Source organism: Megascapheus bottae, chromosome 13 (assembly GCF_031878675.1).
Source record: "Megascapheus bottae isolate mThoBot1 chromosome 13, mThoBot2.hap1, whole genome shotgun sequence".
NCBI classification, from domain to species: Eukaryota; Metazoa; Chordata; class Mammalia; order Rodentia; family Geomyidae; genus Megascapheus; species Megascapheus bottae.
The window spans coordinates 30,470,784-30,496,348 of NC_143521.1; the positions used below are offsets into that span (position 1 = coordinate 30,470,784).

At 39.6% G+C, this 25,565-nt stretch overlaps 1 protein-coding gene across 1 annotated transcript in view; it reads right to left on the reverse strand.

The window, feature by feature from the left end:
• Nucleotides 1-5,405: 5,405 nt before the first annotated feature.
• Kit (KIT proto-oncogene, receptor tyrosine kinase) overlaps nucleotides 5,406-25,565 on the reverse strand; it is an 83,459-nt gene continuing 63,299 nt past the window's right edge. Inside the window, exons 8-21 of the mRNA XM_090343586.1 lie at nucleotides 23,891-24,005; nucleotides 22,115-22,296; nucleotides 20,759-20,865; nucleotides 20,532-20,658; nucleotides 20,089-20,193; nucleotides 19,839-19,949; nucleotides 18,035-18,185; nucleotides 14,992-15,083; nucleotides 14,173-14,300; nucleotides 12,967-13,089; nucleotides 9,808-9,919; nucleotides 9,610-9,709; nucleotides 9,176-9,281; nucleotides 5,406-7,638 (exon numbers count right to left, since the gene is read on the reverse strand). Of these exons, the coding sequence (XP_090199712.1) occupies nucleotides 7,510-7,638; nucleotides 9,176-9,281; nucleotides 9,610-9,709; nucleotides 9,808-9,919; nucleotides 12,967-13,089; nucleotides 14,173-14,300; nucleotides 14,992-15,083; nucleotides 18,035-18,185; nucleotides 19,839-19,949; nucleotides 20,089-20,193; nucleotides 20,532-20,658; nucleotides 20,759-20,865; nucleotides 22,115-22,296; nucleotides 23,891-24,005 (1,688 nt within the window). The 3' untranslated portion in view covers nucleotides 5,406-7,509. The remainder of the gene's footprint in view (nucleotides 7,639-9,175; nucleotides 9,282-9,609; nucleotides 9,710-9,807; nucleotides 9,920-12,966; nucleotides 13,090-14,172; nucleotides 14,301-14,991; nucleotides 15,084-18,034; nucleotides 18,186-19,838; nucleotides 19,950-20,088; nucleotides 20,194-20,531; nucleotides 20,659-20,758; nucleotides 20,866-22,114; nucleotides 22,297-23,890; nucleotides 24,006-25,565) is intronic.

The window sequence follows — 25,565 nt, forward strand, 5'->3', positions numbered from 1 at the left end:
ACACATACATATAAAAATGGAAGGTATCATACCAAAATTGGTCACCTACGGAAGACTAAGAGTTGAATAAATCTTTTTAAAGCAGTATAATCAGCCATCTATATCTACAGGTGTATATCCATGATTTCTGACATCCAAAGACAAAAAAATATGTATTATTGTTACTGTCGAGGTTATGTACAGAGGGGTTATAGTTACATAAGTCAGGTAATGAGTACATTTCTTTTTGGACCATGTCACCCCTTTCCTTACTTGCTCCCAGTTTTTCTCTCCTGTCCCCACTCACATGCTATATAGTTCATTTTCAGAAAATACTTTTAAAGTCACAATTGTAGTGAACATAGAGATTTTTACCCTTGTCAGTCCCCTAAACAATATAGTATAGGAAGGATTGGTATAGTGTTTACATTGTAATAGATATTTTAAGTATTAAGAGAGATGATTTAAGTATATGGAGGGCTGGGATGTACGTCCATGGCAAAGCACTTGCCTAGCAATGCAACACTGTAAGTTTGCTCCCCAGTACCGAAAAAGACAAAATGATAAAGTATATGGAATATATACATATTCATATCATATGCAAATACTGAACCATTTTAGTATCCAAGAGGGTGACAATGTTCAAAAAGAAATGCACTTATGACTTATGTCACTGTAATCCTGTATATCACCTTTACAGTTAACAACTGGAAAAGAATTTTCTAGAACAAATTTGTTGCAGATTTATTTTCCCTCCTCCTTCTTCTCCTCTTCTTCTTTGTTACAGGTTTGGATGAACCATTGTGTATTATGTAAGCATTTAGGAAAAATGTGAATATAAGAAACCACCTTCTCCTGGCTGAATCTGTTTAAGTGGATGGTAAACATCCCGAGTGTTCTGGAAACAGGAAGTCTTTGAGTAAGAGGAGACATTTGCACAGTTAACTACATTGTGATAGGGTGGGATTCTGAGCTGCTAAATTGCAGGGACTTTCCCAAAGGTAGTCTATGAGGGCCTGTTGCGGCTATGGGTTGGAGAGAGTGACTTCCTGAACCCATATTGTTACTGTCTTGCTTCTTGGCATTTTCACTTACTAGGATTCAGTGGCAATAATAAGGATACAGAACTGACATTTTCAGGGTTAGAGGTCTGGTGCAAATGGTAGGGCCTCTGTCATTGAGTGAAAGCATCAGATATTGAGTTTGAGACCCTATCTTGAATCCCCCCCGCAAAAAAAAAAGACAATTCCACATTCCATTAAGAGAAACTTGGGAGTCACAATATTTACTTCATCTAGGCTTGCCTAGAACTGTTTCTGCCTTCCAGGAAGGGGTCACTTTAGGAGTTACAGTACAAGAGAGGTCTTTAAAATCCTTACACTGTGGTATTGTCTTTCAATTTCCCTGCCACCCTTAGATATCTCACATTGCAGAATCCTTGGTTAAACTATCATCTCTCTTTGGGATATGTTAGAAAAGTCATCTCATTCAGCAAGGCCAGGATTTGCAATCCTTGTTGTCTTATGAGAAAAAAAAAGGCAGGAATCCATGAAACTCGTGTCTAGTAAGTACAGAAGACTGCCCTTTTGTATCTTATACCAGAAATAAACCTGAGACCTTTTTTGGTGTTTATTAACAGGCTGACCTAGGTTGTCTTAATAAAAACAAAAATTAGAGAATTTGATATAGTGATTAGAACCCAATTGAAGTCAGACTCCCTAGATTCAAATTTTGCCTTGGCCACTTAGCAGCCAACATGACCTCTGTAAGCTTGTTTTCTCATCTATGGAATAATAACTACTACATGTGGTTATTGAAGACATTAAATTGAAGTATAAAATACAAGTACACAGATAAAATTCTCCATACTCATGTCCATGCAGCTATAACTAATCAACTATAGAATTCTTCATCTCTGAACCTGTTAGGATCTATATTCTTCATAACAAAGTTACTGTATATAGTTACTAATTGATAAGCTCACCAAATAAAATTATTTACACATTGTATTATATTGACTGGAATATGGCTGTATCAGTGGAGAAAATCAATTTATCCATTTGAATTTTCTATACCAAACACTCCACAGTAGTAAAATGCAGCCTGATTAGAAGCAAACTGTCATAGAAGCAAAGTTCAGCATTCAGGCCAGGCATCCTGTTGTGTGGACACAAGGTTTGCGTTTTCCCTAGAATATCCTGAGACAATCAGCCATGAAGCAAGTCCTTTTGCCTGTCCTCATTCTTCATTTGTATTGAACAAAAGTGACTGCTAAGCCACAGACCACAAAGAAAAAGATCAGTCTCATGAAATCTACCACAGTCCAGCTGATGTGCTCATAAAAGCACACATACTTCAAAGCAACCATGGATGGAGACATAGGCAAGCCACTTGAGAATATGCATTCATCCAGCCCTGGTGAGGTCAAATCCTTTCCTAGAAGAGCCCACATCAGAAAGGCTGCATTTAACAAGCATGGAATGGCAGAGGAGCAGACATATGGGTAGCTGTTTCTTAATTTATAACCAGCAGCTAAGAACAGCTGAAGTGAGGGAGAGGTGGCACTTTCTCTCACACTCACATTGGGACTGAGATCCTCCCTTTGCCTCTCCAGTCTACTCACCACTGTTCAGACCTGCAGCTCAAGGGGAGTCCAGCATGGCATTTTTTCTCACAAGGCTCAGAAGGACAAGACTGTTTTTGAAACACAAGAGGAGAGGTGCTCCTGGGAAGGTGACAGGGGAGGGATGAGAAATTCATGTGACAATCCAGGGAGTGAGCAGATAATGTACCTATAAAAGCACCAGCTAACTCTATGCCTTATATCATTTTAAACTTCAATCAGCTTTATTATTATTATTTTTTGCCAGTCCTGGGCTTGAGCTCAGGGCCTAAGCACTGTCCTTGGACTTTCTTAAGGCTAGAGCTCTACCACTCGAGCCTCAGCACCACTCCAGCTTTTTTGTATGTATGTGGTACTGAGGAATCAAACCTGGGTCTTCGTGCATGCTAGGCAAGCACTCTACCACTAGGCCAAACTCCTGGCCCTCAATCATCCTTTTAACATCTTAGGCACCAGCAATAGTGGCAGTATTTGGTCTGATTTCTTTTATTGTATTTTTAATGTTTCATAAAATAAAGTGTCACTCCATGAATAATAAAGGGACTTCTCATGTCAAACTAGACTGACAAAGGAAGGCACTGTTTATAATTCTAGGATGCAGAGGTCAATAAATAAACTACAGCTTTCTTCTCAACTTCACTGTTCATCACCATCAGGTTTAAGGCAAGTTAGTGAGACTCTCAGAGTCAGTTTTCTCACTTTTCAATAGCGATAAACATACCCACTTCCTAAGTATATCCTAAGGTTTAACTAAGGTAACACAGCAAAAACAACAAATATAGATCCAGTCTTAGTGCAAATAGTAACTACCATCATGGTCACTTCTGGTAATAAGCTATGCAAAGTAATTAACAATTGCCACTGCTATTTCTAGAACCAAAACATCTAGATCTCTCTAGATGTTTTTAGAGAGAATAAGTCTATGAGCTTATGAGAGTCAAGTATACGGTATCATTTCAGAGGAAAATAAGGAAAAATAGCTAAAATTCATTTCAAACTAGTATGTCATGAGGGATTTTTTTTAAAAGATGACAATATTCTAAAACAACTGTGAGACTAGTTGTACAATAAAATCACTGAATATATACTTGCCATGGATACATTTTATGGCGTGTTAATGCTTCAGTGAAAGTGCCGAAAAACATTCTCCATAGATAGAAGCTAAAGGATGGCTCAGAGGACTGAAATTATCTTGCATGCAGCACAGCAAGTTGAAAGAAAGACATGCTTGATAGATTAAGAGACATGGAGGAAAGAGTAAGCTTCAGTGGGGTCCCAGAGGAAGAGAAACAGGACAGGCACAGCAATTTGAAAAGGAATATTCCTAGTATTGGTGAACCCATAGATACAAGAAGCCCAGAAAAGATATATTAAAAAAACAATCAAGCTTATACTCATGATAGTGAAACTTTGAAGATTAAGGACAAACAGAAAATATTTTGAAATAAGGAAACAAAGATCAAGAATCTTCAGAAGAACAAGACTAAGCTGATCTCTGAGTGGAAAACAGGCTGCCAGTCTATGGTTATGCCATTGTAGAGTGCCATAGGTAACCACGGTGATAGCCATGGCTGAACACCCTGGGCTTTAAGGCATATGAAGTGGTCTTGACTGCTGCTGTGGAGCTGAGCTTTCAACTACTCTGCCCAACTCCACAGAGCAGTGAGTGATAAAGCTGGGGTGGGCACTAGAATTTGCATGCAGTTCTTGCATCAAGCACTTGACATCAACAGGGCAATCAAAAGTAAGGGCTAGTAAGAGAAGACCAATAATCTATAGGCCCCTCAATGGCTTCCAATTCAGGATTTTAAACACATAATGAAGGCTAAATGAAATTAAAAAAAAAAACAATCTGGAAAGGACCTCTTTGCTTTGTGGTCACTTAGCACCCATCTGTCTGTAATAAAATAGTGACCATCACCTGACTGAAATATGGGTCTGTTTTCCGCTGATTATTGACATGTGCCTAGACACACAATTCCTTCCTGACTTGCAGAGGATTCCTCTTTATTACAGATCATCTTTGCCTCTCCACTTTCCTTTCAGGAGATATGTCCATAGAGGGACATGACACAGCCATAAAGGACCTGGAGACTGATGGCTCTGGGTGCCTCACAGGATTGCATGGTGCACATGGTCTTTATTTCAAGCTCATTCTACTGATCTAGAACCACAGGTTATCCCAGCCACAGGGCAGTACCTATGTCCTAGGCACAAAGTGTTACTAAGTAAGTGAAAGAATTTAACTCTGTTCCAGAAGCCAGTAGAAGCAAGGGCTAGGGGAAAAAAAAATGAGGATCTATCTCATGATTAAATAACCTCTCTTCAGAATCTAAGCCAAAGCAAGGATATAAACTGCTTTCTTCAGATTCTTCATTTCAATTTCATGTATTACACCTCATTGTTCAAGCTAATTTGGAGACAATCTGGTTTAGAAGGAACTATGCCAGGTATAATGGATTGGACCACATGAAATTGCTGTTACTATTATTTTTCCTGACAAACATTACTTCCCATGAATCAACTTAATAATCATAGCTATGTGCAAAATTCTCAAATGTCTTTTACATTTACTTTCCAATTTAAATAAAGACCCCAGGTTGCAAGAATAAAATGAGAAAAAACATAGTATATACAAAAATTCTTTTCAAATATCTATTAAATCTGCATATATACACATCCAAATGTGTTGCAATGGTCCTGTGTGCATTTTAATGCAACTAGACATAATATTTTCTGTTGGGGTGAATGCACTTTAAGGAATTAAAAACACAAACCTTCATTTACTTTATATATTTACATTTTTATTAGAATTCTTCAGAACTGTCAACAATTGGACAACATATTAGGAAAAAAACACATGAAACACAATATCTTTTAAACTTGCACTGCTTAATATTTACACATAAAGTTACTGTATATATAAAAAATATTTTCAAGGGCTCATGGGCTTGGGAATATTCAAAAGACATTATTGCTACATTTCCATATTTACAAAAAAGCCACAAAATAATCTCAAACATTAAGCAACTGAAAGAAACATCTGATGTAAAAAAAATTATAAAAATATAAACTTTCAAGAATTTCCAAGACAAAATTCTCAATGATGTGCCCCTGAAGTACCTAGACATTTTACAATGAACAATTACGTTGCTTATTATAATCATAGTCAATAAGAACACAAAGAACTTCTCAGACCAAGTATGGAAAATGGCGACAATCACTTATGTGACAACACAACCCCAAAACCTGTTAACTTTGGAAAGGTGCGAGAGCATAGAACTCCAGTGCAAATGGTCAGTGCCGGAATAAAGGCTCCTCTGAATGCAGACTAAAGGATGGAGGGGGGAAAACCGTGGAGGCAAATTGTGCAAGACAACACGCAAATCTTGCCATGGATAGATTTATCTTTTGTATTAGACAGTAATGGAGATGGAGGAGGAATATAAGCTACAAGAACCATTCCCAGGCTACAGCCTAAAGCAGAAAATTTAAATATGTTTCAGTGGAATAATAGCATCATCTAAAGTCTATGGAATGGATACAGTATGTTGAGTATAAATGAGAGTGCCTTACGTGCACGTGGATTGCAAATAAATAGGTCCTTATGCACTCCACTGCAGATCAAGCCTCTATGTCAGCTGGAGCATGCTACTCCTGACAGCCACGTGCAGAGAAAGAGGAAATGATGATGAAAGCCAAGGTGGTTCCTGGATACTGGAGGACCTCTTGGTCTCAGGGCAAGGATGCCCACCAAAATCCCTTGTCTACACGCATCCTCGCATGCACACGCATATACAGTAAAATCGATACTGACCCAATGTCCAGGACAGGTCCCAAAAAGGAAGCTGGATCATCTACTTCCTGCCACCTAAGAATCCAAACTGAGATATCTCCGTTTGCTCACTCCTGTGAGAACCCTATGGGAAATCAGTCCCTTTTGCAAACAGCATCCAATCCATTGAGTACGATGAGGCCCTTTGAAGCTGGTAGGCTTGTTCTGAAGAATCTACAGAGCAAGTTCACTGGCTAAAAGAGGAGGTTTTAAGATTGTGCTTGGCAGTTACAATATTTTTTTCCTTAAAAAATAAAAATATTAACTATTTCCTTCAAATTTCTATGGCTCTTAATTGATTACTACAGAGCAGACATAATGCCAGGGTTGTGCACCAGAACTAAAGCTTGTGGATTTCCCACCTCTCACTGTATGAAGACACACAACCAATAATGAATATGTACAAACACCGGCTGGGGAGGCCCTGTCTCCAACTCTGGAGCAGCAAACTCGATTTGAAAACCGGGTCAGCTGTACAAAAGCTCTTGTGGTAGTCAATGGTGGAGTCTCTATTCATGCTCAGGGGAGAAATTTTCACAGCCTAGACTCCTCAGCATGAAACAGGAGATTTCTTAAGCCTTGATATTCATGTTTGGGTCTTTTAGTCACTCTGTTTTCTGTATAAAGGACTCAGGCTGCAGTTTCTAATTCTGCTTGTCTTTGTATCATCATGGACTGTTCTTTAGGCCAAAGGTGACAATTCCTAATTATTCAAATAAACTATCAGCCATACTTTTCGTACAGAATGGAGAGGCATTAAGAGAGAACACTGAACATCTACCCCATTGCAGCCTCCCTTTCTCTGAATCAGAAGATTCTGGTTACAGTAGGAGCTATTTTGCTATAGGACTATATACAGTTCGAACCTTTGTAATGGGAAGGTAGCTGATGATAAAAATCACCGGCCACTAAAGTGTGCTCATAAAGACAGGATTACAGTGTTGGGGAGGGGGGAACCACCCTGGAGTAGGTTGCAACTTGAAGGAAAACAAAATAACCATCACTGAAGCCAGAAGAATGGGGACTGCTCCTTCAGGGGAGACTTCCCCACCCCTCTCAGCATGCTGCCTGCTCAGGCCTCTTCATGTACCAGCAGAGGCTGCGTGGAAGAGGCACTGCTCCCGACAGAATTCACTCTCATGGCATGGTCCACCACGGGATTCTCTGGGGTGTGGTTGCAGTTTGCTAAGTTGGAGTAAATCTGTAAAAAACAAGCCCAGAATCAACACTGAACTCTTCTACAATCATCACAGCAAGCAAGGGGCACTAGCAGCTTCAGAACTGCAAGTTATACACGAAGATCATGGGTATGATTATCAGTGGTAGTTCTAGGATTTGAACTTGGGGTTTCATCTTTAAAAGGCAGGAAGGCACTCTGTAACTTGAGCCCATATTTGTTGGATAGGGTCGCGCAGTTTTACAAAGGCCAGGCATGGGTAGTGATCCTCTTACCTCCTCCTCTAGTGATCATGGGTATATACCACCACATGCAATGTATTTGTTGAGACAGGGTCTCACTAGCTTTTTGTTGCCCAGGCTGGCCTCCAGATGAAATCCTCCCAGTCTCTGCTTCTCAAGTAGTTGGGGATTAGAGAGGTGTGAGCCACTGTTTCTGGACCCAAGACTTAAATAAAAGTGGTTTGCAAACACTTGGCAGCGAAAACCCAATCGTACTGACAAAACACATACAGGCCCAGTTTAACCCTCTACTTTCCCGGCCCCTAAGGAAATTACTCAAAAAGTAAGGGAAAACCCTCTTCAGGAGTAGTCCTTTTGATGGGTTCACAACTGAGAACAACCACTAGCCTATTAAAAAGGTTTACAAATTATAGCCAAGTACTACTTAACTGCCAATATAATCTATTTAGAAACCAACCCAAGGCTCTGCCAGGGATCTTATGTCAGGAATCAAAGCATTTGGGTGGAAAATGCTGTTTAACTTGAAATACACTGTGGCACCCTGCAGAACGGACTTTAATCCTAAAGTATCAGTGGCATGCTATTATGAAACAAAGAACTTGCTCTAAACACATAGCCTGGAAAGGAAAGAAAGTGGCTTTAAAAAAAAAATCTGAGACAAAAGTAAGAACGGTTGATTCATCCTTAAAAGCAGGAGAGGAATAATGGATTTGAGTTTTCATTTTCCACTTTGCAAATCCCTGGGAACAATCTTCTCAGTTCAAAGGACTCTGCCTGCCTGCTGATTGGCGGCCATCTGTGGCACGAGAGCTATTGCCATCGGCTGGTTGTGGATGTTTTGAGAAGTCCACTTCACTGTAGTAGCCAATGGAAAAGACACTTTCTGTGCTTTCACTGTGGATTTTTATACTACTCGACTCACATGATATGAATGATGACATGTGAGAGTGAAACAATCGGGGGCCCTCAATCAACATTCAGAGTGGAGGAAAAATTAGGGCAACTTCTTACAAGAACATGTCCTTCCACACTTCTGAGTACAAATTCCCCTGTGCTTCCCCCTCCACAACTCATTTCTTTTGTTTAGAGAACAAGGGTTTGGAGCCAGGCACCAGTGACTCACCCCTGTACTTGCTGGTACTCGAGAGGCTGAAATCTGACGATGGAAGTTCAAAGCCAGTGTGGGTAGGAATGCATCCCAGACTTATCTCCAGTTAACCACCTAAAAGCTAGAAGTGGAGCTGTGGCTCAAGGGTCAGAGCACCCATCTCAAGATCACACCAGGCAATGGAGCTGAGGCTGACCAACTGATTACTCACATGATTGGTGCTATCTGAAATCTGCTTCTCAATGAGCTGAACAATCTGCTTGAATGTTGGCCTTTTCAGAGGATCAGCATCCCAGCAAGTCTTCATTACATCATATCTGCAAAACAAGGGCCATGACTAATACTCTTCCAGGCTCATGACAGATCTTCCCAAGTGTGCCCCTGACAACTTCAATAAGAAGCCAGGGCTAAGCACCCAGACACCATGAAACGGCATATGCTTCAAACAATGTATGAAGGAGACATTGAGAAAACTTTGTGTACTCTTATTGGCAAGTAGCAGGTGATGAGAAATGGAAGCAGTGATATCGGATCCAGAATACCAAAGGAACCAAGTGACATTCCAAACTACAGTAGTGAAAATTGTCAAATATCTAGGTTGCCGCCTTTGCAAAGGAAATTAAAAGTGGGGGCGGGGTGTCTTACATTTCAGCAGGCGCATGCTCAGGGCTGAGCATCCGGAAGCCTTCCTTGATCATCCGGTAGAACTTGGAATCCACCGGCATCCCAGGGTAGGGGCTGCTTCCTGGGGCACAGACAGTTGGCAAACCCATGTTAATCACATGAAACCCCAAGAAGATATTCTGAGTCTAATGAGGGTGTCTTTGATAAGGCTCATGTTACCTAGAGAGAACAGCTCCCACAGAAAAATCCCATAGGACCAGACATCACTTTCAAATGTGTATACACAGTTGAAAATGCTTTCGGGTGCCATCCACTTAACAGGCAGTCGGGCCTAGGAGAGAAGCACAACAGGTTAATGAAGAAGCTCCAGAGACAGAACAGGAACTATTCCTACAGATGCTGTTTCTACTGAAAGGTAAGGATAAGAACTGAAGAACCATCTCACAAAAACCTTATCTATGGTCTCTTTACCTATACCTGCCCATGGTCTCTGAAAGGAGTGGCTGCCCCATGTTAAAGATGGGAACATTAAGTCAGTACAGTGCAGTAAATTAAGATCCTGAAACTCAGAGACCAACAGGCAGATTCCAATCCTCGATCCATTATTAGCTTTGTGCCAAGTCGATTCATTAGTTGTCATTCAATGCCCCTCTTCTACTTTAGTGACAAGAAATATGGCCTCTCATCTTAGGACTACATTTCCCAGCTGCCCTTGAAGCATGTGACGCAGTTTTGGTCACTAAGGTGTAAGTACCATTTGGCAACTTTAGAAAAACCCCTTTAAATTTAAATAGCATGTATTCTCTAACCTTCTTTCTGGTGGTGTCTCTTCCTCCCTGCCTTTTGGATGTGGGAGACTGGCTGTCTATGTGGTGTGCAACCTGGGCCAGGAAGATGAATACTGCAGCTAGGACTGGTGAAATGTGGAAAGGTAGAAGGAACTAGGTCTGAGCACCTGGTGGAACTTTTATACCAACCTGGGCCTGTGTTCTCTTCTCCTTCCCTTTTATTCTGGGGGTTTTCATATGCAATTCAAACTCACTCTCCCTAACCCATTAAAAGTCACTTATACATTGATAATTTAGCCTGAGAATGTTCTTCCTGTGAGGCAAAAATAACCCTTCCAATTTTAAGAAATGCTTCATGAGACAATGAGATGGTATGGGGTAGAAAGGCTTATTAGCACACTCTAACTTGGTGATCTGAAAAACCATTCACATCACAAGTGCTCAATGAACAGTGGTGGCTGTTCTGAGGTGAGGAGCAGCAGAATCAGTATTTCAGCTGCACAGCTGGACTTCACAGCCTGACACCTCTGGTTAAAGTCAAGACAAATACTGTGCGATTATGCCTTAGAGACAAGCTGGATTTCCGGATATTAATCTACCTTGAAAAGCTAAATCAAGTCTTCTCTCATTCCTTTTAGGACTCAAAACAAGGAAGATAATTTTTTTTTTTTAGGCTTAAGAGTTATTTTATGGGACTCCATTTTGGAGCTCCTCTCTGAATGGAGAGTTTTGTTTCTTTCTTGGCCATGATTTCCTGTCAGTTTCAAATAAGATGTTTAACTTAAAATGAATGAATGAATGAATGAATGAATGAATGAAGGCTGGGTGTGGTGGCTCTAGCCTGTAATCCTAGCTACTCAGGAGGCTGAGATCTGAGAGGATCAAGGTTCAAAGCCACCCTGGCACAAAAGGACAAAGGAGAGACTCTTATCTCCAATTAATCACTAGAAAAAGGGAAGTGAGGCTTGGCTCAAGAGTAGGGTGGTAGCCTTGAGCTGAAGAGCTCAGGAACAGTGCCCAGGCAAGTTCAAGCCCCATGACCCACAGAAAGAAAAAGAAAGAAAGAAAGAAAGAAAGAGAGAGAGAGAGAGAGAGAGAGAGAGAGAGAGAGAGAGAGAGAGAGAGAGAGAAGAAAGAAAGTAAGTTATTTTAGTAGGCTAAAAACAATGCCACCAACAAAATCTTATATTAGCCACCTTCAGATTTTGTATTAACACGCCAACTGATGCTATTAATTTGAGATATATGGGTGCCTTGAATTCAGGTGTTTGTGTACCTGGAAGGTATCATATCTTTATTCTCACCAATGTCTAGGTAAAATCAAGCACTTAAAAATTTCCCAACGAAAACATTCACTGGCCCTGTCTGTGACTTAGCTGCCTGTGGTACCACAAATGCCTTCACATCCATCACTACATGTACCGGGATCTGTAACACTGACATCCACACCACTGTGAAATGATAACAATGGTTAGAGTATGTTGCTTTTCTTGGTTAGTCCTCTGTATTTCAGGCTAAGAACTTAAAAACGATAATCTAGTAAGGGCTCTATCTACATAGGCCTCACTTGACTGACAGGGTCCTGGGCTAAGAACCATTTCTCATTCTTCCTTCCATTATCTGAAAGGACAGTAGTTGTTTACAAACTCACCTGATGATGATACTTGGCTTGGGGGAAAACTTTTTTGGAATTGCAGTTTGGCCAGGAGATAAACCCAGCCATATTTTCATAAAACCAGGTTGAACACAGGCAATAAAGATGGCATGGTGATGAAGGAGAAAGCATTACATTATCATAAGGGACACAGAATCTATCTCCAAGAATAAATCTGTACTGTCCAAATGGGCCTGGGCAAACAGGCCCGGAAGAATAATTGCAAAGGAGAATGTAGCTTTACATACCCATGGGATACTGGCTCTGGAAATTATGAGCTCTGGTTTCAGCCTCTACTGACCCATGTCATCAGATAAAAACCACTGAGATACACTGTACCTTACTTCCCCCATTATTAAGATTGGAAAGTCTTTGCACAGTAGGCCATGGGTTTGTTCTGAGGATACAATGAAAGCTGACAATGAAATAATTCAGCATTCTAAAAAAATGTCATTATGTCCTCCAAATCACTGATTACTTATGAATCTATTTAAGAGACCTCTATTGACTCTAAGATCCAACAGTCCTTATGGCTAACTCAGAACATAATCTTAGATTTTAATCGCTTTCACATAGTATGTCAATCTCCAAAAAACTCTCCTGCTGCGACCTTCAAGGCTAACATTTGTTACACTTGAGAAAAATCAAGTTCATTGCTATTCTCAGGCTACAATGAAAATTAAGGCTATTTCTGTTTCCTTCACATGCCCCATAATTACACAATTAGAATTCGGAATTCTATTATCAACTGTTAGTAGTAGAAACGTTCAGCATTCCATGCAAATTTTGCTGGAGTACACTTAATTTGACTGCTAAAATGCATGACATTACAAGGTAGATTTTGCATTATGAAAATCATAGAAAACAAGTATTTTTTTTTAATCAAAACTTGAAGCTCAAAATCCTTTGCAAGACTGTCAGAGAATGGATACTCACATTTCCTTTAACCACATAATTAGAATCATTCTTGATGTCTCTGGCGAGACCAAAATCACAAATCTTTGTGATTCGACCATGGGTAAGGAGGATATTTCTGGCTGCCAAGTCTCTGTGAATACACTATTAGATTGGGGAGAAAAAGAAAGCCATTTAAATTCATTTTAACTTTCAAAGAGTGAAAACTATTTTTAAGACTAAAATGTTGTTTATACTATTTTTTTAAAATCCAACTTTTTAAAAAAGTATTCAGCACACCAAAAATTTTTTTAAATATCAAAATTGCACCTCAAATGATATTCACATCTTCTTTGTCTCCTCATTAGGACGCTAATTACTATAATCACTTTTGAAATCAATTCTAATAAATACTCCAGCCCTCAGGACAGCTTTTATTCATAGTAAGATGTATTATAAATAGTCAAATTGTATTTTTTAAGCTGAAAATTTCCTTCTTATACATCTCTGAATGTCCTTTCAAAGGGCTCCTAAAATGTCTTTGCCACTTTGGAGTTGACATTTCCCAAGGACACAGGAAGGTCTTATTTCTGCCATCCTGTATCCTCTTTTAATTTTGGTAATTGTTCAGAAATGCCACCAATGACGTTTAGTTTGGAAGCTATGACTTCATTTCTCTTTGGCTAGTCCTATTTTTGACAGAATTCTTGTCTTTCAGAATCCATGTTCCCAGTTTCAATCCCATCGTCTTCCCATCCTCTTTCCCTAAATGTTCATTGTTCTTTCTGACCCCTTGTTTACTCATACCTTGTAAGCCATACGTATAATATTTTGGTGAGGGTATCTCGATTCAATAATGACTAATTGTGTATTATGTATTTCACTGAGCACAGAAATAATGAGTTATGACCCTGCTTGTACTAGTAAAATGATTATCCTATTTTCTAGGAGCCTACCCTCTATCTTAAAGCCAAAATTTTAAGTGAATTCACTGCACATAAGAGAATATTCCTGGAAGCTCATTTAGGCAGGTTTGCACTTTAAAGCTTATAAATTAGAACAGGAATTCCAAAGAGACAGCAGTTGGAACATGAAGAAACTAAATTTCCTCTGCTTTGGGTTACTGCACTTCAAAATGACACTCTGCATTCTAATTAAATTAAGGCTTTGAAACACCCCATTCTCAAAAGAAAGAAAAAGAAAAGAAAAGAAGACTGTGGGCATCATCTGCGCACCATTCCCACTCACGTTCTTGGAGGCGAGGTAAGCCATGCCCTTGGCCACCTGGTAGGAGAAGCTCAGCAAGTCTTCTAGGTCTAGGGCCAGCTCATCATCCTCCATGACAGCGGGAGTCACATCTCTTTCTATGTATGAGCCTAAATTAGGAGAAGACAGCCACATCAGTATCAAAGGCTGGCAATGAATGAGTGAATGAGAACTGACAGGCCAATCATATTCCCAATACTGAGCAAAGCTGAGTGTTAAATCACAAAATCAGAATTTAACAATTCCCAAATCCTCAGGGAAGAGGGATGTTGGGGTTTTTAGTCCTTCTTGCCTCCTGACCCACAAGAGGGATAGAGAGAACATGCCCCGACTAAGACAAGGCCGAGAAAGGAAAGGGCTGACTGGCTGCCTGCACCCAGCCCTCCCTTGCCGGAGGGAGGACAATCAGATGCGCCAGGGAGACTCATCAAGGCAAAGACTCTCGTTTATTGGGAAAATACAATGAGTTAGTATAGGATGCAGGAGCCTATCAGCATCAAGGTGGGCAGGGCAAGGGGAGATAGGTGCTGTCCGAGAGGGTGGTGGGGCCAATCCCAGAGGTAGCCTTAAAGCCAAGCCTTCCAACCAGGTGACAGGCAGGTTGAGTCCCCAAACCTGGAAATGAGCCCATTTCCCTGATGTGACGTGCCCCACATTGGGACAGCAGATCCATTTCCCAAATCCCATCTACAGAGAACGATGTTCTAACCCCAAATACACACTTCCAAAATCTAACTGCTATTGAGTATGTATTTGCTAAGATGTAAGTAAAGTAGCTTTTATCACTTGATAGGGACCTACCTATTCTTGCAGATCTCCTTTTGTCAGCTTTGGTTGGGACAACATAGGAAACGCCAGGCTTCATATCCATGTACTCATTGGTACTATCATTGCTGAGAAAGACATAAAGCACCAAAAGTTAAGACTGAATGGACCAGAAATTGGAGAAAGGAGCCACTAATGGGAGAAGGTCATCTCTTGTCCACTTTGTCACCTAATGCACTGGTTTTATTTGAGAAAAGAAATGCAATGCAGCATTTGAATAAAATGTTTTTTATTAGTAATATTATAATTCAGTTACTCAAGCTAGCCAATTACTCAGGCTAGAAGGGTCCTAACTGATGGGCACTGATGATTTATGCTAGCAATCATAGCTTTCCACTTGACTGAGATCAAACATCATGATTTGAATCCAGCCCGGGTTAGACACCTATCTCCAGTCAAACAGTAAAACGTTAGAAGTGAAGCTATAGCTCAAGCAGTGGGCCTTGAGCAGAAAGAAACCAACCAAATAAACAAACAAACAAGAGCCACAAGGCCCTGAGTTCAAACCCCAGTACTAACACCAAAAAAATTCAAAAAATTGTAATGGTGGAGAAATGCTGTACAAATGATGAAATCAATAGGAAACAGCCACAAACATCCTTCATTAGTCCAAACTCTAAATGAGCCCCCACAGAGACCAGAGTTTCCAAGATGTGTCATCAGAGAAATCGCTAACATATAGCAACGGATGGAAGAAGGTTTAAAAAAAAAATCAAGTTTGGTTCAAATAAACACCAATAATTTGGATGATTTTCTGAACCATCTGGACCTCTTGAATCTGTAACATTTGGCTGGAGACTCTTCAAGATTTCTAGTACTTCCTGCTTCTGATTAGCATAGAAACACCATGACAACAACCTCCTTCAGACTGTGCTGGTGGCTTCAAACCCATATGGGATCCCAAAGCGTAAGGAACACCACACAGGACAGAACAATTCAGGACATCATTTCAGAAAGTTAAAAAATATAGACAGGGTCACATCATAACAACAACAAAAATGACCCCAGGGGCCAGAGCATAGATATGCCCAGGAGACACTAATAAGGTTTTGAAGTACTTACCATACTCTACTAGTTTATTGGGCTGAAAGAAAGATGAAGGGCTTCATCTGGGGCTTTATTCAACTTTAGCCAAAGGCAGAAAAACAAAACAAAACAAAACACTTTAGGGAATAAATGCTCTTCAAAGATATTTACTGAAGTCTCTGAAGAGCCTGGAATTATGAGCTCAGGAGACAAAGTCTGACTATCCCCAAACATGGGAGACATAAGGTTAATTTCATTTGTTGGTATTGGTGATGGAACCCAGGACCTTAAACATGCTGAGCACATGCTGTATCACTGAGGATACCCCCAGCCCCACACAGTAAACATGTTAAAGGGCATTTAAAGCCCATCACATGGGGTAGCAATGCTAAGTACAATGGACTGGACCCGGTTATAATTTCAATCTAGTTAGATGATGCTGGAAAGTCTTGTTCTTTTTGTAACAAGATTGAGGCTTAAACTCACGGCCTTGCCTTCTTGCTCAGCTTTGTTACTCAAGGTTGGTATTCTACCACTTTAGCTACAGCTCCACTCCTGGCTTCTTACTGGTTAATGAAGATGAAGAATCTCTTAGATTTATCTGCCCAGAATGGCTCTGACCCTTGATCCTCAGATCAAAACTTCTGGAATCATTAGTACCAGTGGTTTCAACCACTGGTGCCCACCTAAGAATGAAGCCTAAGTGATAAGAGTTTAAGAGCATATGGAGAAAAAACACAAGCAAAGTATGACAGAGATGACTTCGTAAGTGGTAGAGTTCAAGAGTATATGGAGAGAAAACACAAGCAAGGTATGACAGAGATGACTTCCATTCTGTTTGTAAATCAAATTACTTCTCCTTAAAGGAATTTGGAATTTGCTCCTTATCCATCTTTCAAATTCAAAATGGCATAGATAATTGGATAATACCAGCTATCAGGTTCAGGCTTTTATTTTATTATTTTTAATTAAGAGGGAGCCTGACACTCAGGAATAAATCAGAAGATAAATGTCAATGTGGAAATCAATCATCTACCCAAATATCTAGAAACAAAGCCATACCAAACCTACCAGCACCACTATGTTCACTGCAGCATTATTCACCATAGCTAAGATATGGAACCAACCCAGATACCCCTCAGTAGATGAATGGATCATGAAGATACGGTGTATTTACACACCATGCTGCCATTAGAAAGAATGTCACTGCCCCATTTGTAAGGAAATGGAAAGACTTGGAAAAAAAAATCATATTAAATGAAGGAAACCAGACCGAAAGAAACATCTGCTGAAAATCTTTTAAAGGACTTTACAGTGCCAATCTGACAGCCTTTGGCATGTTTCCTATAAATAGTTGCATTGTACAGATACCTACAGCACTCATCTCAGCAGTACTAACAGAAATATACACAAGAACGGAACTGTGATAGCAGGGCACAGGTGGCTTATGCTTGTAATCCTAGCTTCTCAGGAGACGGAGATCTGAGCACAGTAATTCAATGTCAGCCCAGGCAGACAAATCTGAGACACTTATCTCCAATTAACCAGCAAAAAGCCAGAATTGGAGATGTGGCTCATAAGGTACAGCACCAGCCTTGAGTAAAAAAGCTAGGCAAGAGTGCAAGGCCTGAGTTCAAGTCCTTGTACTAACACACATACACACATATACAGAAAAAGAATAGAACTGTGATTAAAAAAAAATGTTAAAACTGGCACACAATTCATGCCAATGCATGCAACTAAGACGTGAAAAAAAAAATCTAAGCATGCCTTAAAAAAAATTAGCCAAAAACCTAAGTTTACCACAATTTGACTCTTCAAAAATGTGATTTGAACTTTCTAAACAGTTAATCACATTTAAATAGTCTAATAATTCTGATTTCTCACTTCAGAGTACCTCAGCTCAGTTTTTAAAGAATCAGCCTTGATTGCGAACCTTTATGACCCCAAGAACTGCCTGTCAACAGAGACTCCTTATGCAAATCAGCCTTACCAGGAAGACTCCTTTGAATGCAGAAGGTTCTTATACAGTGCTGCCTCAGCCTGATCTTCCTGCTTTGAGCAAATAAACGAATCACGTTTTCGCCTCAAAAAATTCAAAAGATCTCCATAGCAACAATATTCTGTAATGACCAGGGTGGGCCCTACAAGGATAAAAGGGAAAAAATTAAAAGAGGCAAAATATACTCTAGCTAATCCTATCTCTTGTTAAAAAAAAAAATACCCTAGGGTGATCTAGGCTGTTAACATTCAGCTTCAGTAGCTAAGTAAGCCTTCTTAGTCCTAATATAATTCTGTCTATTAACAGCACTCATCCAAAAAAAAAGTAGTATTATGTATATTAAAATAAAACAAGCCATTCGCTTTCTATCTGAATTTCTAAATAACATGAGACTCTGGGGCCAGGATTGACTGCTGATTTTACAGACACAAGTTGCTGCTTTCAAGGATCTACTATTATCAAGCTTCCTATGTGGATCCTTTGATTCAGAAGAGTTTCATGTCCTCTCTGTAATGTTATTATGGAAAGGAAGAGCCAAAACTGTAGCACAGGAAAATAAACCACATGGAACAGCCAGGTGAGACCAGATTAGGAAGTGGCAAAACCCCAAATGACCTGCATTCTGAACACTACTAGTCAAAAAGAGTTCTACTGCTAATGAAAGTTTAAAAACTGCAGTTCTGAAATGAACAGGCAACTAATTGCCATGGTGGGAACTGTCTTAGGAACAATTCATGATAGGGTAAAGCCCCATTGATGAGACTGTTTTAATAGATACTGTGTAAAATGGTCAACTTCCCTGGGAATCTCCAGCAACAGCTCCTCTCACACATCTTTGTTCCTTTATACCCAAGTGCATTCTGCAGACATGCTTGACAGGAACCTTAGTGAAGGCTTCACAATTGGAAATGTACTTTTACTGAGTGAAAGGCTTGCTTCATTTGGTATATACTGGACAAGCAGGAGGCCTAAGGGCCTACATTCAGCGATATAGGACACAAGCTCATCTGCTCCCGAGTGACTGATGATGACCCAGCAATATAGAAAGCTTGCAGGACAAGAAAAGTCTTCTGATTAAAATGAGATATTTAAGAGGTCAGTGTTGTCAATGATATATGACAAGCTCATATTCTGGGCTATTCCTCTCCCTAGGGTGTAAAATTTTAAATACGTTTCTTTTAGTTCATCAATTCATCTATTTGGGCACTCCTTTAACCCTAAACTTCCCCTTTTAAATTGACATCTAGTGCTTGTCCTTTTTTTAGCAGGTGTAAGTGTTGTAATTTGGTATGTGTACACAATCTGTCACGATCAACTCAGGGTAACCAGTGGGCAAGCAAAGAGACCAATGTTATATGTTCTTGTACTCATTTGTAGAAGCCAAAATGAGCTGACCTTATGAACCTAGAGCATAGAATCCAGGTCACTTGAGGCTAGGATGGGAAGTGAGAGATTGAGAGGGTAGATATGAGTGCCAATCATAGGTGGTGGGGGTGGGGGTAGGGGTCAAATGCTCAGTAGGGTTACTATAGTTTATGAAATAATACCTTTCAAATAACTAAAGGGGAGAGTGTGAAAGGTTGGAACACATCAACAAATGATAAAAACTCACAGAAATGATCATCTCCATTAGGTTAAGAACAAGTAGGAAAATAAGATCCACTAAAAGACAATGAAAATGTGGATAAAAATCTAGCATGCAATTAATAATCAACCATTTTTCAAGTCCTATTTTTTTAAGTTCCTCTTTTGACAACCTACGAGATAGTAAGATGGCATCTGGATCTGGGCTCACCTCCAATGGTACATGCACCAAGAAGATTCACAATATTCACATGGTTGCCAAGGTAGCTCAGGACTTTCAGTTCAGACATGAGGGCTTCTCGCTCTGTTAAATGGGCACTTGCTAAAAGTGGAAACATCTTATTTTAGCATCTTACATCTAATATTAACCCAGTTAAAGCAAACCCATTAAAAAACTAAATCCCAAGTGGACAAATGCAAACAAGTGTGTGTGAAGGTACTGGCCTATGGGAACCACTTACGTTTGAGCATCTTCACAGCGACAGTCATGGCTGCATCTGACTTGATTAAGCCATAAGCAGTGGCCTCAACAACCTTTCCGAAGGCACCAGCACCCAAGGTCTTCCCTTTAGAAAAGAAGAAATCTAGGTAAGATGTGGGGCAGAAGGAACACAGGAACATTGCAGGATCAATAAAAGGATTAACCACAGAAAGAACATTGGAACATTGCAGGATCAACAAAAGGATTAACGGCAAACGTGTCTTCTTTAAAGACATTTCCCTGTTGTGTGTGTTCTGTGCCAAACATATCAGTTTCTGTGCAATTTCACAAGGAAAAGAAAAACAACAAAAAACCACTTCTTTGTTTCAGGTGGAATGAAACAAAGGAAGCCTTGGGGTTCCCTAAAATCATTGTTACATGTACACAAAAGTGCTGTGTGGAAAGCCCCTGCTTTATACTGACCAAAACTCAGCCTGTTTCTGGGAAACTCCCATTTGTGATCGTAAGGAAGTTGTGTTGGGTCTATGTAAACATAATTGTTTCCATTTATCTCCTCGACAACCTTCCATTGTACTTCATACATGGGTTTCTGGAGGAGAAAAGGAAAGACAGATCACCATTTAATAATGAATGCCACAGTAGTGGCCATGGCACTGGAGGATTGGAAGACACAGCTAATCAATGGTTACCTGTAAATATTTGTAGGTGAGAATCATGACAACGATACACATCAGGCCAGCCGTGATCACAAAACCAATCAGCAAGGGCGTGAACAGAGTGTGTGAATGGATTTGTTCTAAAAGGAAAGAGAAGTGGGGAAGTCACAGACTATTAGCAGGATAGGACGTTGGTGATAGCCGCATCCCGACAGACCCAACAGACATAGCTATGAGTTTTTAGGTCCTTATCTTAGCTATGTCTTATTCTTGGTTAGAAAATGAAGCTTTTAACAATATAATTTGAAGCCAGATTACCGACAAAAACTATATGAGGTCTACGGTATATGCAAAATTTTATGTTTGGCGTCGGTACTCTAAATTCCTTCTTTTTCTAGTCTAGTATCTTTAAGTAGTTGTACAAAGGAGTTGCCATTTAACAAAGCAGTTTATGAATACAATGCATCCTGGTCACTGTCACCCCTTTTGCTATTCTCAAATTCTTTATAAAAAAAAAACCAAAACAACTTATTATATTGGTGATTTATGGGCTTTTGTTCCTGCTTTGTTTTGCACTCCTGACTTCTTCAAATTTCATAAATGTCTTTCCAAACAAAAAAAATTTAAAGTGTCTCTTTCAATAACATAACGTTAACATTCGTCTTCTCATTACTCAAAAACTGAAGACACACACACACCACAAAAACCAAGGCCTAGAAACTGAAATGCCCTTCTTTTGGCTTTTGAATTTAAACCAATTCATCCATTTGTCCTCAAGAATGATTTCATATATATTATGAGGAGAGTTGATCACTCAGAAAATACATCGTAAAGAAGTAATCTGTTGGCTTGAGAGCTCAGCTTTCCAGCATCTTGGTTTTTTATCTCCAGCATTACAAAAAAGAAAAAGAAAGAAATGAGGAGAAAAAGAGCCAAAATAAAGAAGGCACTGCTGACTAACATGATTACATTAAAAAAATGGTATAATTTTTAGGTATGGTTATCTAGCAATGTTAACTCATTCCAAATCACTAAAAATTAAAATTTAATTTGAAAATGTTCTAATTGTGGTTGGGACACAGGTAAAGTATGTCCTCTTCAAACTTTCTACCCTCTTTGAATGGAAACAGTTATAAGTATAGTTATAGAAGGACTTACACACATGCATGGATAAAGTAAGCAAGGCAAAGTGGTTAAAATGATTAACAAAACATACATCTCTAATACCAAACAGAATGAATCTGATGACAGCATGGTTGGTGAGCTACAGGCATTACTAGAAACGACATGGCCAATGTTGGAATGGATGTAATGTCATGATGGATATGGTAGACACAGCCTAAACATCCCCTTAAATTGGATTAAAAAGAAATATACCTTTGTTGTTACCTTTAAATGCAAAGTTAAAGTAAGCAGAGGTCTTGCCCACTTCGTTGTAAGCCTTACACTCCACTGTGCCATTGTGTCGGAATGCACTAGAGTCTATGAAACTCTTAACCGTTAGTTTTCCAAATGGTGGCTTGGATGAGTTCTGAATGTGCACGTCCATGGGTGGAACAGGGACAGAACACCTAGGGGGAAGAGCACAAAGGTGCCTGCTTACAGTGGGAAACTAAATACATGAAACACCTAGCATCTGGCATGCTGTCAGCACAGTTAGAATTCATCATCAATACAAATCCCCTTTGATGATCCCCAAACTGATGAAGACAACTTTGTGGGGTTTTAGGGGCAAGAAAAGCACCACATAGAACAGAGAGGAGGTCTGGGGTTTGAATAAAAACTAAAATTGGCCTAGTCTCTTTGTTTAGGCTTGGTTATGTCATCTCCTCAAGACGCAGTTTCCATAGCTGTACATGGAGATGGCAATACTGCTGGGTTATTGAAAGGCCTAGACATAAACAGTGCCACAGATACATCTTTGCACACAACTGGCTCTTAAAATAACCCCAAATCTTAAGTATCTTGGGTGAGGACATGAAAGCACACACAAAAAAATTGTGCCCCAAGACTCTGGGCTGTAAGCAGGGAAGTACCATCATATGGTCTGATAATGTACCACATGGCATTACTACTGGGAAGATCTGAGAACCAGACTCCCAAATACCCAACTCCTGGCCACTTCCCTTTCCCTTCTTAACACATACCTACAGATACTAGTTGTTGATTGTTGATCTTACCTGCAATTTGTCCACTCTGTAGAGAATACAGAGAGGCAAAGAATTGAGCACAGTGTTCTCTGGATCCGCATCTGGCACATATTTGGCTCCCCAAATATTTACTGAATGCAATACTATTATCACTGGGATCTGCTTACTGCTGGGGGGGTCTTACACGCCCCCTACAGCCCCCATGATTCATGATTCCCCACAAGGAACATTCCACTAAAGCTCAGACTAGAACAATAATCCTCGTAACCTCATCTGATGTGTTGTCATAGAAAGGTTTAGTTCACGAAAAATAAAATTTCCACTAACAACCTTACTATTGGGTTGTGATGTTAAACTGAGCTTTTAAGGGTGGACCATAAAAGTGCATTTGAGATATTAAAAACAAAAACAAAAACCAGCAAAATTGACTCTGTTTTCATCTTTAGGTAATAGGAGAGGACAATTTAAGGCTTAAGTGTAGGCTGTGAGGGAAAAGTGACATAGTATCAGATGGTCCCTGTTTGTGGGGGGCTGGGTACCTCATCAAGGAGAAAACCCTTTTACAACCTGCCACTTACCAGCACCATATGTATGTTATAATTGTATGATCATTACTTTTTGGTAACTTGGCAATTAACTTCTAAGGTAATTTTTTTTCATGATAACTACAATCACATTTCCCACACACATTGCCTCCTGTGTATACAATGGAAATCTAATTACTCTGTCCTGGAAAATTGCTTTATCTACCTGCAGGCTAAAAATTGTATGATAAATCCAAAAAAGATAACCACCCAAACAGAGAAGTCATTCAGTAATCATTTTTCGGCAAACAAAATTAATGTCTACCAGGGAAAATATAGACATTATCTCCTGCTCTGAAAAGCCACATGGACAGAAAAATAATAATCAAAACAAAGCATTTTTAAAAACAAAAAAAAAATCTCAACACACATTTGAAATCCAACCAAATGGATTTCTGCATTTTAAGCAGTGCCAAAAATAATCATCTCACCTCTGCTCCACTCCTACACAAAAATACCAATCTATTGTGGGCTCTGGGAATCCCTCTGCCACACACTGGAGCATGTCATTCGTGGACCTGCCATACGTCACGATTTCTGGTTTTGCTGTAGGAAAAAGAGAAGTGGCCATGTCAGACTCCTGAAAAGCCTCCGTGAGAACTGCTCTAATTCTCTCTCATTTCTCCCATCCTTAGAACTTTCTAGAAGCTGTAAGAGAGAACAGTATTGCAAGGGGAGAATCTGAACCAACATATGGAAGAAACAGAGAGGTGAACTGAGGATCTAGCCAAGGAAGATGCTCACATCCATCATTCTCGTTACACACATGGGGGGTTTGTGATGTCTCTTAAGGAGAGGTCAAAAGACCTCCTGTCTAGGTTTTGCTTCCAGAGATGGGAAGTCTGAGAGACTGCTTCAGGTGAAGATGCTAACATTCCAATTGTTCTAAAGGTGGAAATTCTGTTTGATAGACTCTTAAGGGGATCTCTAGTTATTGTGGGGATGAAATTAGGAATTGTTACCAGAAAAAGAAAATCCCATCTCTCTTTTTAGGGAGCAGGAGGAGTAGTATTCATAAAGAGCTGAATCATTATATTTATAGGGAAGCTAGCATATGACAGTAAGTGACAATATGGGCTTTTAACTCCAGACCTTTATTCCAAATGCAAAATGCAGTCAGAAAATTATAAGACAAAATCAGCCAAAAATTATATTCACACATATATTTAGAGTCTGGGTAGAATCAGCAAAAACATAAATTGTATCAGCAGGAAAGATCTAATTTGACATTTCAGTATAACTAGAATAGTCAATTGATATTCAACCAATTCAAATTCCAGAGATTATTTCTAAAGTAAAAGGAAGACGAGCTTGTGTTTGTTGCTTTTAATGGCAATGTACTTGAAGATTTCATACACTTTGAGAATAAGCTACCAAAAGCATCTTGAGGACAGAGATGCTGTGGTGTTTGCCTGCAAACTTGGAGGTGAACCCAGAAATGAGTTCACAACTATAAAGGCTATGTGTGTGTGGACCACCTTTACCAGTTCTCTACCCTTGGTTAAGTTGCAGAATTTGTTTCTGCATGGGTAAAATGGGAATAGTAATGATAGCCATTTCCAAGAGGTGATGAGATAATTAAATGAGTTGGGGCATAGAAAGAGCTAAGAATGACTTGCACAAATGTAGCACTATGGCTAGAGGTATGGCTCCATGGCAAAGCTTCTGCCTAGCAAGCATGAAGCTCTGAGTTCCAACCCCAGTATCAAAAAGAAGATATACTTATTGCTAATTTTTATTACTAATTCAATAATTCTTTACTAATTGGAGTACCCACCCTCTTTGGTTAAATGAGTTCTCTACAGATTAAGTTAACTGTATCTGCCACTGCCATTCAGTGATCTGAAAATTACTTCTTTAAAATAATGTGATAATATGTGTGTGCTTTAATCTGATACATAGGCAATTTTACATCAATTATGTTGCAACTGATAAAAGAAATAGATGTGGTGAGAATGAAAAATAGATTAGAAACACGGGACAGTTATTTCCCCAGAGAAAGCTAACATTGGTAAGTGGCATCTTTGCAGAACTACATCTCAGCACCTTACCTCCCTAGAGGCAAATGAGTTGGCAGGGATCAGGAGTGTCCACATGCATGACACA